This window comes from Tachysurus vachellii, chromosome 15 (genome assembly GCF_030014155.1).
Source record: "Tachysurus vachellii isolate PV-2020 chromosome 15, HZAU_Pvac_v1, whole genome shotgun sequence".
NCBI classification, from domain to species: Eukaryota; Metazoa; Chordata; class Actinopteri; order Siluriformes; family Bagridae; genus Tachysurus; species Tachysurus vachellii.
The window spans coordinates 16,193,234-16,204,690 of record NC_083474.1 but is presented as its reverse complement, the minus strand read 5'-3'; the positions used below and the strand labels follow the sequence as shown (position 1 = coordinate 16,204,690).

Here is an 11,457-nt window from a genome sequence, read left to right as displayed (position 1 = left end):
TGTTCTGATGGATTGAATGACATGCGTGTGTTGAAGTGAGAGTCATTCTCACTCTAGTTTTAAAATGTCTAACTGTGTAATGAATTATGAAACCGTGCACAACACACTATGACCTATTCTCTGCCTGCTATTATCCCAAGCACGATACTAAAGTTTTGCAGATCATTTAAATGGTTCTCAGACTTTTTAAAACACTTTTTTTGCTACTAGCATTTGCAGCATTAAAGTATATTAACAATTACAGCAAGGACAGACACGTAGAAATTCCTCCTAATTGTTGTGTGGCCGTTTTTATTGCACCAATTTGCATGAATAGACCGTATGACTGGTGTTTTTTAATTACATCAGAGCAACGAGTATGTGCTAAAACACTGGCAGTAATTTTTAGAGTTTATAGCCATGCTTGTGTGTATTACTGTAATAATAGCTGTATGTTTCTGCAGTTGTTATACTGCAGCAGATGCCAAAAGAGATTTGGTGCTTAAGTCACTGTTGATCAGATTAATGCAGATTAGAGGAAACTTCCTCCACACAGCAAATAGCTGTGACTAGGAAACTGGACCAGATATGTGGAGTCACATTGTGTTCCTTATTGGTATCAGTCCTTATTTTGTAATATACATGTCAGACTACAACTGACAATAATGAAGCGAAGTTCAAGGTGGTGGAGGTAATATGCTTTTAGTTTGTTAATCCATCTGTCTGTCCATCTGAGTTCCTCTTATGAGACCACATCTACTTTTTACTAGTAGATGAACTGTTTCGATTTTTCAATTGATTCCAACAGGTTCAAGGTCACAGCGAAGTCCAATATCTGAAATATCTGTTATTCGAAAGCTTATTTCCTATTTTGAGTGAATTTTAAAGTAATTTCTGGTATACAAATCAGTAAAAAGAAGAAAGAGACTTATACGTGCTACAGGCGTCACTGTTGATACTGTAGCACTGAGTTGTGCTTGTTCGATTTTGTGCAGGAAATAAAGTCATGTTGATGATGTCACCTGTTGTCTGTTGTCAGTGTCTCAGTGGTGTAGGGAGGGTCCAGGTGGCCTGCTGTCTATTCCTAGAGTCTGCTTTGGGCCTCTGGGAATGCATTAAACAGGAGGGGTTTGCATACACATTTTTATGGGTGTGTGTATGTGTAGGAGTGTGTTCTGCTGGAAAAACCTTGCATTAATGCAGCTCGGTCTGAATCGGACTTTCTATGTAGCACTCAGTCTTTTAGTTGAAGTGTAATTCCTTTAAGCATTTATAGTGTAATAAAATAGATTGCTTTTGGTGACAATAAAATAAATTGCTTGCATAGTTTACAAAACATAATGAATCTGATTCACATTGAAATGTTTAAATAGTTGTTTTAGATTGAATTAATTATACAAGACTAATGAAACTAACAAACACTCACCACTAAACTATATACTGTACTACACTATACAGTACTAACAAACGCTCACTACTATACTATATACTACACTATACTAACAAAAGCACACCACTATACTATATACTACACTATACTAACAAAAGCACACCACTATACTATATACTACACTATACAGTACTAACAAACGCTCACCACTATACTATATACTACACTATACAGTACTAACAAACGCTCACTACTATACTATATACTACACTATACTAACAAAAGCACACCACTATACTATATACTACACTATACTAACAAAAGCACACCACTATACTATATACTACACTATACAGTACTAACAAACGCTCACCACTATACTATATACTACACTATACAGTACTAACAAACGCTCACCACTATACTATATACTACACTATACTAACAAAAGCACACCACTATACTATATACTACACTATACTAACAAAAGCACACCAATATACTATATACTACACTATACAGTACTAACAAACGCACTCACCACTATACTATATACTACACTATACTAACAAAAGCTCTCCACTATACTATATACTACACTATACTAACAAAAGCTCACCACTATACTATATACTACACTATACTAACAAAAGCACACCAATATACTATATACTACACTATACTAACAAAAGCACACCACTATACTATATACTACACTATACTAACAAAAGCACACCACTATTTAATCATCTGAAACTGTACCAAATTATGTTATTATTTATATAATTTCCAAAATGTAATATTGTTATGTATAAGTACACGCTTCAGAAGGACTGACATACAGTATGTGACGGACCTCCATCATATGGAAGTTATTCATACATACAGTCCTTTTAATTAGAAAAGAGACTATCTAACCTAAACTGTACTGATAATAGTATACAGACCATATTGTTGGTGTATGAAACATGCAGATCTACACTAATCCACATCACTGATTTAGAAGAGTGCTGAATGATGACTTGTCATGATGACAAAATCCTGTCAGACAGATTATTTTTGGAGTCCATGTGTGTGGGTCAGTGCCACCACTCGTGCTATTCCTGGTATCTCAGTGAGGAAGAGATCGGAATGAGTCTGCTGAATTCTTAACAGATGGTCAGTTGATCCATATCGCTTTCAGTGCACAGCGTCTGAGCCGCATCTGCTTAGCAAAGATCATAATGTATTACTTAGAATTCACGCTGACAAGGTAAAATAGGTTCCATTTGCGAATGTGTTCAATGTGATTAATAAGTTTTCTTTTTGTCTCTCTAGAGTCACCATGGAAGAGGCAGAACTGTTAAAAAAGAGACTTCAAGCCATTACAGTAATGTAGCCCTTTTTCTATTACAAAGAAAATGTGTAGAGGATCATTTGTAGTGCGATTATGAAAAGTATAGTATATATTATTATCAATAGTATAGTATTATAAAGTAGATTCATGGCGATTTGAATGACAATTATTGTGCTACAAGTCAGTTTAATATTAATATAAAGACTTTGCTGGGTTTGTATATGAATATGATTTTTTTATTATGTTAGCTTTCATGGTAAGTTTTCTTTTTAAATTGAACCTTGAACTTGTATAGAAATTTATTTGAACATTTGTATACAGAATAAACGAAAAGTCCAAGAAGACATTGCGTCAAAGCGGCTGGAGGTCGACAAGGAAAAACTGAAACTACAGCAACTGAAGGTGAATCTTAGCTTGTATAAATAAGCTAAATTCGTGATCATGATGTTTCAGTAATTTTTTTTTTATCATCTAAATTTTTCTAAGATCAAACAATGAATGAATTAATTAATTAATGAATGATTACAAAGATTACAAAAGATGGTGGTCATGTGATCAAATATTTATTGGACTTTTTATTAAATAATAACATTAAGTAACATATATAAATAAAAAAAATAAAAGTCAAAATGTATAGTTTTTAAATAATATATTTAAATGTATATACGTTACGTCTCCATTATTAACAATAAAAACAACATCTATAAAAGTAGCATTCTTTTTTTGCATGTCAAACAGAAAAAATCTGCAAGAGATCTGTGGCTTATGGGGGGCACAAATTTTGGAGCTGCCCAGAAGGAGCAGAAAGCCCTGGATGTTACCCAGCAGATCAAGGCACTACAGAACAACATTCACCGGTAGATTTCTCTGTGTGTGTGGTGTGTGGTGTGTGTGTGTGTGTGTGTGTGTGTGTGTGTGTGTGTGTGTGTGTGTGTGTGTGTGTAAATTTCAAATTCAATTTTAAATTGTATGTGTTACATAAACAACCATACACTGTAAGACACATACTCAAATGCTTTATACTCAAATGCTTTATAATCGACATTATACAAATTTAATCAATTACAATAATAATATACTAAGAAAAGAATGCAAATAAAATTACAATAAAAATAGAATTTACTATAATCTATATTTGGGAAAGGGAAGAAGTGTATGCAAAATATATACATGTATATGTGAATACAGATTGGTGGTAGAACAGAACATGTCTCAATTATACCTTTATTATGAATACATTGTTTGGCAAAAACTTTTATATATTACAATCACAGTCAAAATTCCTAAAAGAATTCAACATTAACTAGTTTCTGCTGACTGCCTGAGGCCCGCAAGCTTCTGCGACTATTCTGGGCTCTCCCTGTTCTGCCTTTCTTAATTGACTGCAGTACAACTTCTTTACCTCAAGTGTACTGATGCCAAAGATATCCGACATGAAAATGATGTCCAGGAGCCTTGGGTCCTGCTAATGATTCTTCCTGCTTAGCTATATCCTAGGTTTCCTATCACCTTTGATTTCATGTGATCTTTGAGGACAACAACATCCTCATCAATACACAATTGACAGACTGTACTGTATATTTATAATCACACCCTTCAGTGTCACCCAGATGAGGATGAGGTTCCCTTTTGAGTCTGATTCATTTCAAGGTTTCATCCTCTTCCATTTAATGGAGTTTTTCCTCGCCACAGTCACCTCAGTCACCTCAGTCAGTTCATTGGGGATAAATACAAACAAATTTAAATATAAGTCTAATATTAATCTTTAGCTTTTGTTATCTTAGTACAATATTAAACTATGTTTCCTATGTTCTATTTCTGTGCTTCTTCCTATGTTTTCTGTTCTATAGCTGCTTTGAGACAATGTCCATTGTTAAAAGCGCTATACAAATAAAATTGATTAGAATTGAATTAAGGTGCTAAATGCTGAAAACCTTCTTTGAGATTGCATAAATTATAAAAAACATGTATGCAAATAAGTTTAGGATAGTTTATTAATGTAGCTCTGTAAAGTTAATAAAAATATTTATATCCCAAATATTAAGCATGTATTTGAGAGGCACATGTTAATGGGACATGGTAGCGGTAGCTAGTGGTGTTAAGCTGTTGGGCTACCAATTGGAAGATCCCAGGTTCGAAAACCAAGCTGACACTGCTGGGCCCCTGAGCAAGGTCCTTAACACTCAATTGCTCAGTTGTATAAAATAAAATAAAATAAAATAAAAAAATGTAAGTCGCATTGGATAAGGGCTCTGCTAAATGCCATAAATGTAAATGTTGTATACAGTATACTATTAACAGCAAAATGTAAGATTATCAAGAGCCCTGGATAAAACTGGGAAAACACACAGTGCAATTTAGAAATGCAACCGCATGCAAATTAAATGAGATCCTGCCTCATGGGATCATTTGTTCACCTCTATTTGTCTCTACCCAAAATGGATTTGAAGGCAAATAACTGTATTCAGTTCCTTGCTGTGCTAAACACAGTAGTAGGGCAAAGTGGCATTTAGAGAACTGCTTTTGTTCTAGTCATTTGTCCCTTCTCACTTCCTAGTTTCATGGCAGAGAATAAGAGTGACGCAACAGAGGTGCAACTGTGTGAAGCTATGAGCTATTATAGGTTCATGTATAGGCTCTTGCACTCTAGCTTGGCAATCCTGGTGTCTGCCTCACTCGTGATGAATTTGTGAAATTACTGAGACGATAAGTCTGTGCCGTCCATATTTCACTGAGTGAACTCGCAGAGCATTGCCAAATATTTTCTGATATCACGCTCAGTGACCTGCAACACCCTCTTGCTAACTCCAGCTTATTCCACATTGTTATTAAATGCCAGTGATGGAGGATGTGTGATTTAAAGGAACCAGCGCCAACAGTGTGACTGCCTGGCACTGAGCCGTGTCTGGATTCTGCAACAAAGCTCAGCTGTGGTTTGTGGGTGCCAAGAGGGTACGCAATGAGAGCTAGAGCCAACCAACCATCCATCCAAACTCAATTATGTCACATAATCGTTGTGTTCTGTAGAATAGAGAAAGAAATTGAGACTCTGGAGAGGGAAGAGTTCAACATCTCCATAAACGAAGGCCGCATCCTGAACAGGCTGAAAGCCATTGAGAAGTCAACTGAGGACATTATTAAGGTAATATTAAGGCATTTTACATTTACAGACAGTACAGGTATATATCTTCCTGAAGGTGCATATGAATGTTGCATCAAAAATAAAGTTTACACATCCTCAATGTAAAAATTTGTATGTATTAAGAATGCATTTATAGTCATTGAATGTGATTGTAGGACTCATCTTAAGTCATCATTTGAATTTCATTACAGGCAGCAAATGAAAATTTCAAGTCAGGTAAAGAAATTGTTTCTTATTAGTCAATTAGGCTTTATGAATTTTCACTTGACGAAATAATTGTTGGCCACTATAATTTCCCATGCTCTTTGCAGAACCTATTCAGAATTATTCACAAATTCCAGATACTCTTAAATCTTATACACCTTTAAACATGAGGAAACATCCATCTGTGAATCAAGGAGCCAAAAATGACCAACAGAAACCCGGTAATACTGGTCTGTTTATTTGGTTAAATGCATTTAGTTAGCTGATTGAATAGATGATTGGTTTGTTTGCTGTTGTAGTTAGATGTTTGTTTGGTGATGGTTACATGGCGGATTTACTCTATAATAACTTTTGGATTGCTCAATTTATTTAAGGATTGATTGTGGTTTTAATTTATTTACTGTTTTACTGAAGCAATATTGGAGTTAGCAACTCGTGGTCTGCAAATCATATTCACTCTAATGCCTCCCTCTCTCTCATCCTCCCAGGTTTGTTTGCCATGGAAATCAACGTACAGAAGGACCTACGCACCGGTGAGAGCCGCGTCCTGTCAACCTGCACAGTACCAGCGCAGGAATTACAGCAGCGTGGCATCAAGGTGTACGATGACGGACGTAAGACTGTGTATGCTTTGCACAGTACCTTGGAACAGCCTGAAGCCAATGGAGTGGATGAGCTTAGCCCTAAGGAGGTAGAGGAGCTCCTAAGACAGGCCACAGCGAAATGGAAGAAACCTCAAGAGCAAAATCAAAATCAGCCACAATATTACAAAAACTACCAGAACAGCCACTGCTCAGAGCTTTACAATATAGATACGAGTGAATGGCCAGAGCTACAGTGTAGTCAGAGTAGTGTACATTATCCCTACAAGGAAATTCATGAAACGGCTCACGTGTTCCACAATTATAATGATGAAAATGAGTGTAATTACAACAGCAATGGCAACAGCTATGAGATATATGGGGGGGAAACGAGAAGCAACCCAAAGCAGTTTTACGACCTCCAAGAGACACACAGCAGAACTCAAAGTCAGCATGTGGACTCTGTTGTAAATCATATACCTCCTTTGTCCTACAGAGAGGACCCTAAACTCAGCGTCCTAAACACTTTGCCTTCAGACGAACCTGTCACTATGATCTTCATGGGATATCAGAAAGCTGAGGAAGATACGCATAGCTACGAAGGCTCCGTTCAGGCGGAGCTCGTCATCATAGAAGATGGTGAGGAAGAAGCCTTAAACAGTGCCACTGCTTTCCAGAAATGTCCTGTCCGTTCTCCCCAGGATCGCGATACCAACAATGCGTCCACACACGTGACCTCTGAGATGTCATCTCCAGGTAGAAAAAACTGCAGAAATGCAAGACTAAAACACTGCTGCATAGTGATGTAGCACTGAACGACTTTTCTTTCACTAACTCTCTCAAACCGTCTCTCTGCATGGCCTACACAACACAACACTCTGTGCGCTCTGTGGATTTACTTTCTCCTTCTCCTCTCTTTTAATATCTTTGTCATTTAAAACATTTTATTAACACATTTACAACATAGAACTTGATGTGATGCTGTGTTTAAGTGTGTACAGTCCAGAAACGGTCTTATACCACTGAGATATCACACATTCATTCTCAACGGAGGGTCATAAAATATGAGGAACTGATTGTGGGACTGCGAGTTTTTCTTCTTTTTAAAATCCATCAGGTACACATTGCTACTTCAGGTTTAACTTTAGCCTCACAGCTTCCTTTACTTTTTAGTAAAACAAGAAAACAAGCATCTTGGCTGATCAACTACATTTGGTTACATTTCATTTTTTCGTCAAATGTTTCTGTGAAATGCTTTAAATAGTCTACTTTGGAAATCCAAAGTCAGCTTGTCATTTGTGTTGTGTGCTTTTATTCTGTGTGTGTTTGTGTGTGTATATGTGTATGAGTGTGTATGTGTTTTTGTATGATTGAATGTGTGTATGTCTGTGTGTTAGTGTGTGTCTGTGTGTAAGCTGTGTGTGCAGTGTTGTGTTGTGTTGTAATAAATATGACTGAACATAGAAGTTGTTTTTGACTCGGATTTAATGGAAAACATAAAGACTTTGAGGCATTAGCATGTGAAATATTATAATAAGTGATGTGTGAAGCAGTGTGGTCTAATTGCACAGCTCATTCTGTAGATGGCAGGATTTCATATTTAAATGGATCATGCACACCCACACATCTCATTGAATAACACACAGACACACACACATCTCCTAATGGTGGGTTTTTAATTCCCCACACTTGTCATTTTAATCTTCTGTCTGTTTTATATAAGCAGTTTTGATGCTTTAACCTGTTTTCCAAAACTTCCACAAAATAGAGGCACATGCTAGAAAACTAAAGACTAGCTTTCAGGTTGTTGTGATACTAACAGCATAATTCTTGAGCGCAGTAGCATGGCCTTGCCATAATCCCCCGCAGTGTTTCAGCTGACAGAGAGTTGAATCGATTGCTTTTCTCTCCCACTCACAGCTTCCCTGAACAGCCAAACGGTGTAGCAAGTGGCAGATGATGGAACTCGGCTCAAAGGCTCCATGGAGGAAATTGAAGATTGCTGACTACAAAATCAAAAAGACTCACTCTCAAGATCTTTAGTTATCTAAAAAGCAATAAAGAGAATATAGGAAGAATGTATGACTGGATTCCCATATGGATATGATTCTCACTTTGTGTGAGAGGTCAAAGATTCAAACCTCAGTCCTGATTTCCTTATGAACCAAGATCAGCCCAAAATAGTTAAGTTAGTAGAATTGCATAATGGCTATGAACTGCTGGTTAACCAGAGCCTTATTTTAAGTTATCTAACCTACAGCAAACATCATCAATATGTCAATAACCTACTCAATATTTCCCTCGGCGGTCACACCGTGTACCCAAAATTATCATGCTGCAATGATCTGAAGCTAATATTATTATCTAATAATAATAATCTTCTTTGCCCCTCACAGTTTGTACACAATTAGATTTGTGTTAAATAATCTTACATCCAAAAAAGTTGCATCAGCAGGAAACTGTGACTTTTTTTAGCAAATCTAAAATTTCATCCAGCCGTGATGTGACCCTCTCGGAGCAGGAAGCTGTCGTTTATTGGAACTGATGTGCCGTAGCTAGTGTTTTTGATTTGGTGTAGTGTGTAGTGTTTCCTCACAGCTCCAGAGTCCCAAGTTTACTTTTATAAAGGTTACTGAAGATGAATAAATCATATAAAAAAGTAAAGAAATAAGAACGTTAAATGCATTATGTGAAAGTATCTAACCAAAATACTCCTGATACAATCTATTATCCAATTTCCATAATAATGTATTTACAATATTATACTAATAAAATATCTCTATTTACTTTCAAGTATAATCTTTGGAGAAATTGTGAAGATGTCATATATAACGTAAATCTTTGCTCAAATATTCCAACATTTATGATCATATATTATAATATTTATTGTTACCTGTTTTTGCCTGTCATCTGTTATAAACAATGACATAACCAGCACATTTTCTACTAATAAGAAGAACTGACACTATTGTTTGCTTCTTTATACTTAATGCCCACTTACTAAAGTTTGTAAAGTAATAAAGCTAAGAAATAAAGTTTATATTGAAAATGGTTTGATGCTTCTGTCAGAAAGAGCCAGAAATGGATGATCTTTTATAGAGTTGTACTGTCCTTTATTTAAATTCACCCAGTTTATCCGATCATACAGATGAAATCGAGCCTCAATGGAACATATGGGAGTAGAAATAGAGGAAATCTGAAAGATTCGATTTTATCAACACTTTTATTATTTTTCTCAGCACAAATGACCTGAATCTGAAATATTACTATGAAGTTTCATGTTCATTAGAAAAACCGAGCAAAAACATAATTTGTGTTCCTGTTTGTATAATTGATTTATGTGTTGCTCTGTATTTAACCCTATATTAAAAGGGATCATCAAGGTAAGAAAGTAAACAGCAGAATGTCATCTGGAAAGCTGAAGGCGATCTGGTCTGGTGTGTGAGTGGATTTGGTGTCATTTAGGTTTGCAGCAGCTGTTTATGTCACCTGTGTTCCAACAGCTGATTTGAGACCAGCACTAAACATGTTATAACACAGAAATGATATTTAAGTCCTTATATCAACACTATTCAAGACAGGTTAGAATGTAATAATGCAAAGAAGTAATCAAGTTTACAATAATGTTATGAGAAGAAATAAAAGACCAATCTTCCTGTACTGTATTTAATCTAGACTCCATTTATTGTCAGCTTTGCAGCATTTCATTGAACAATGTATATTTTGTCCGATTATAGTAATAAAGAAGTAGTAGTAATAAAGCTTAATAAGCCTCCAGCTTGCTCATTAGGAATAGGGATAGATATATAGTATATTACATTTTAAGTTATTTTTTTTTACATATTAAATATAAATAATTCATTAAATAATTGTAAACTTTAATTGTATATATTCATTTATTCATTTTTATCCTTATTTTCTCTTATTATTATTATTATTATTATTATTATTATTATTATTATTATTATTATTATTATTATTATTATTATTATTATTTATTTGTTTGTTTGTTTGTTTGTTTGTTTATCTCTCTCTCTTTTGTTTCCATACTTCTGTAAAGCTTCTTTGAGACAATGGGAATTGTTAAAAGTGCTATACAAATAAATTAAATTAAATTGAATTAATAAATGCCAATTTTTCATAGCTATTACTATAAACTGTTAATGTCACATATCCATCACACAGGATATTAAAATCCTGAATAGATCCATATGTGTAACTTCCCAGTGTTCCTATCCTCATTAGTATTCTAAATGGTCAAATTGAAGAAACCCTTTATGAGTAAACCCCTTACGTATCCATACTTATAATAAAGACATAAAAACAAAGAACAACTCAGGCAAAGAAGGAAAACCAGCACAGGAATTCAGTTAAAAAATAAGCAATATATCACCGAAGGGAAACGAGAAACATGAGAAGTCAGGTGTTGCATTTATTTGTTTGATAATGCAAATTATAGCTACTGTAGAACACCTAGAACATCCAAATTGTTGTGAAGTGTGTGTGTATGCCAGGGCATGGTTGTGTGGACACTCTTATGACACGCTGCAACTACAAACATAATGGTTTTTTTTTTTTTGGTTTTGTTTTTCTTTTCTTTTCCTCTTTTTTTTTTAGGTTAAGATTCAGGTTGGATTTAGGCACAATTTAGGCATGTCATGTAAATGAAGGTCCTTGTAAAGAAATGTGTGTGTGTGTGTGTGTGTGTGTGTGTGTGTGTGTGTGTGTGTGTGTGTGTGTGTGTGTGTGTGAACGCCTGTGATTTCTGTCATTGAAACTGCCGTCAGCGATTGGCTGAATCTCACACATTCAATCAGAGTGTATG

At 35.3% G+C, this 11,457-nt stretch overlaps 1 protein-coding gene across 1 annotated transcript; it reads left to right on the top strand.

The window, feature by feature from the left end:
• Positions 1-2,690: 2,690 nt before the first annotated feature.
• On the top strand, positions 2,691-8,910 carry palmda (palmdelphin a). The gene is made up of 8 exons (XM_060888452.1): positions 2,691-2,738; positions 3,027-3,107; positions 3,444-3,562; positions 5,733-5,847; positions 6,039-6,063; positions 6,159-6,272; positions 6,540-7,388; positions 8,553-8,910. The coding sequence occupies exons 1-8, from the start codon at positions 2,694-2,696 to the stop codon at positions 8,576-8,578; spliced, it is 1,374 nt and encodes a 457-aa protein (XP_060744435.1). The 5' UTR covers positions 2,691-2,693; the 3' UTR covers positions 8,579-8,910.
• Positions 8,911-11,457: the final 2,547 nt, after the last annotated feature.

Coding starts and splice junctions, on each gene's coding strand:
- palmda (XM_060888452.1), top strand. CDS start 2,694: ATGGAAGAGGCAGAACTGTTAAAAAAGAGACTTCAAGCCATTACA. Junction 3,563..5,732: donor CTACAGAACAACATTCACCG/GTAGATTTCTCT, acceptor TGTGTTCTGTAG/AATAGAGAAAGAAATTGAGA. Junction 6,064..6,158: donor AAATGAAAATTTCAAGTCAG/GTAAAGAAATTG, acceptor TGCTCTTTGCAG/AACCTATTCAGAATTATTCA.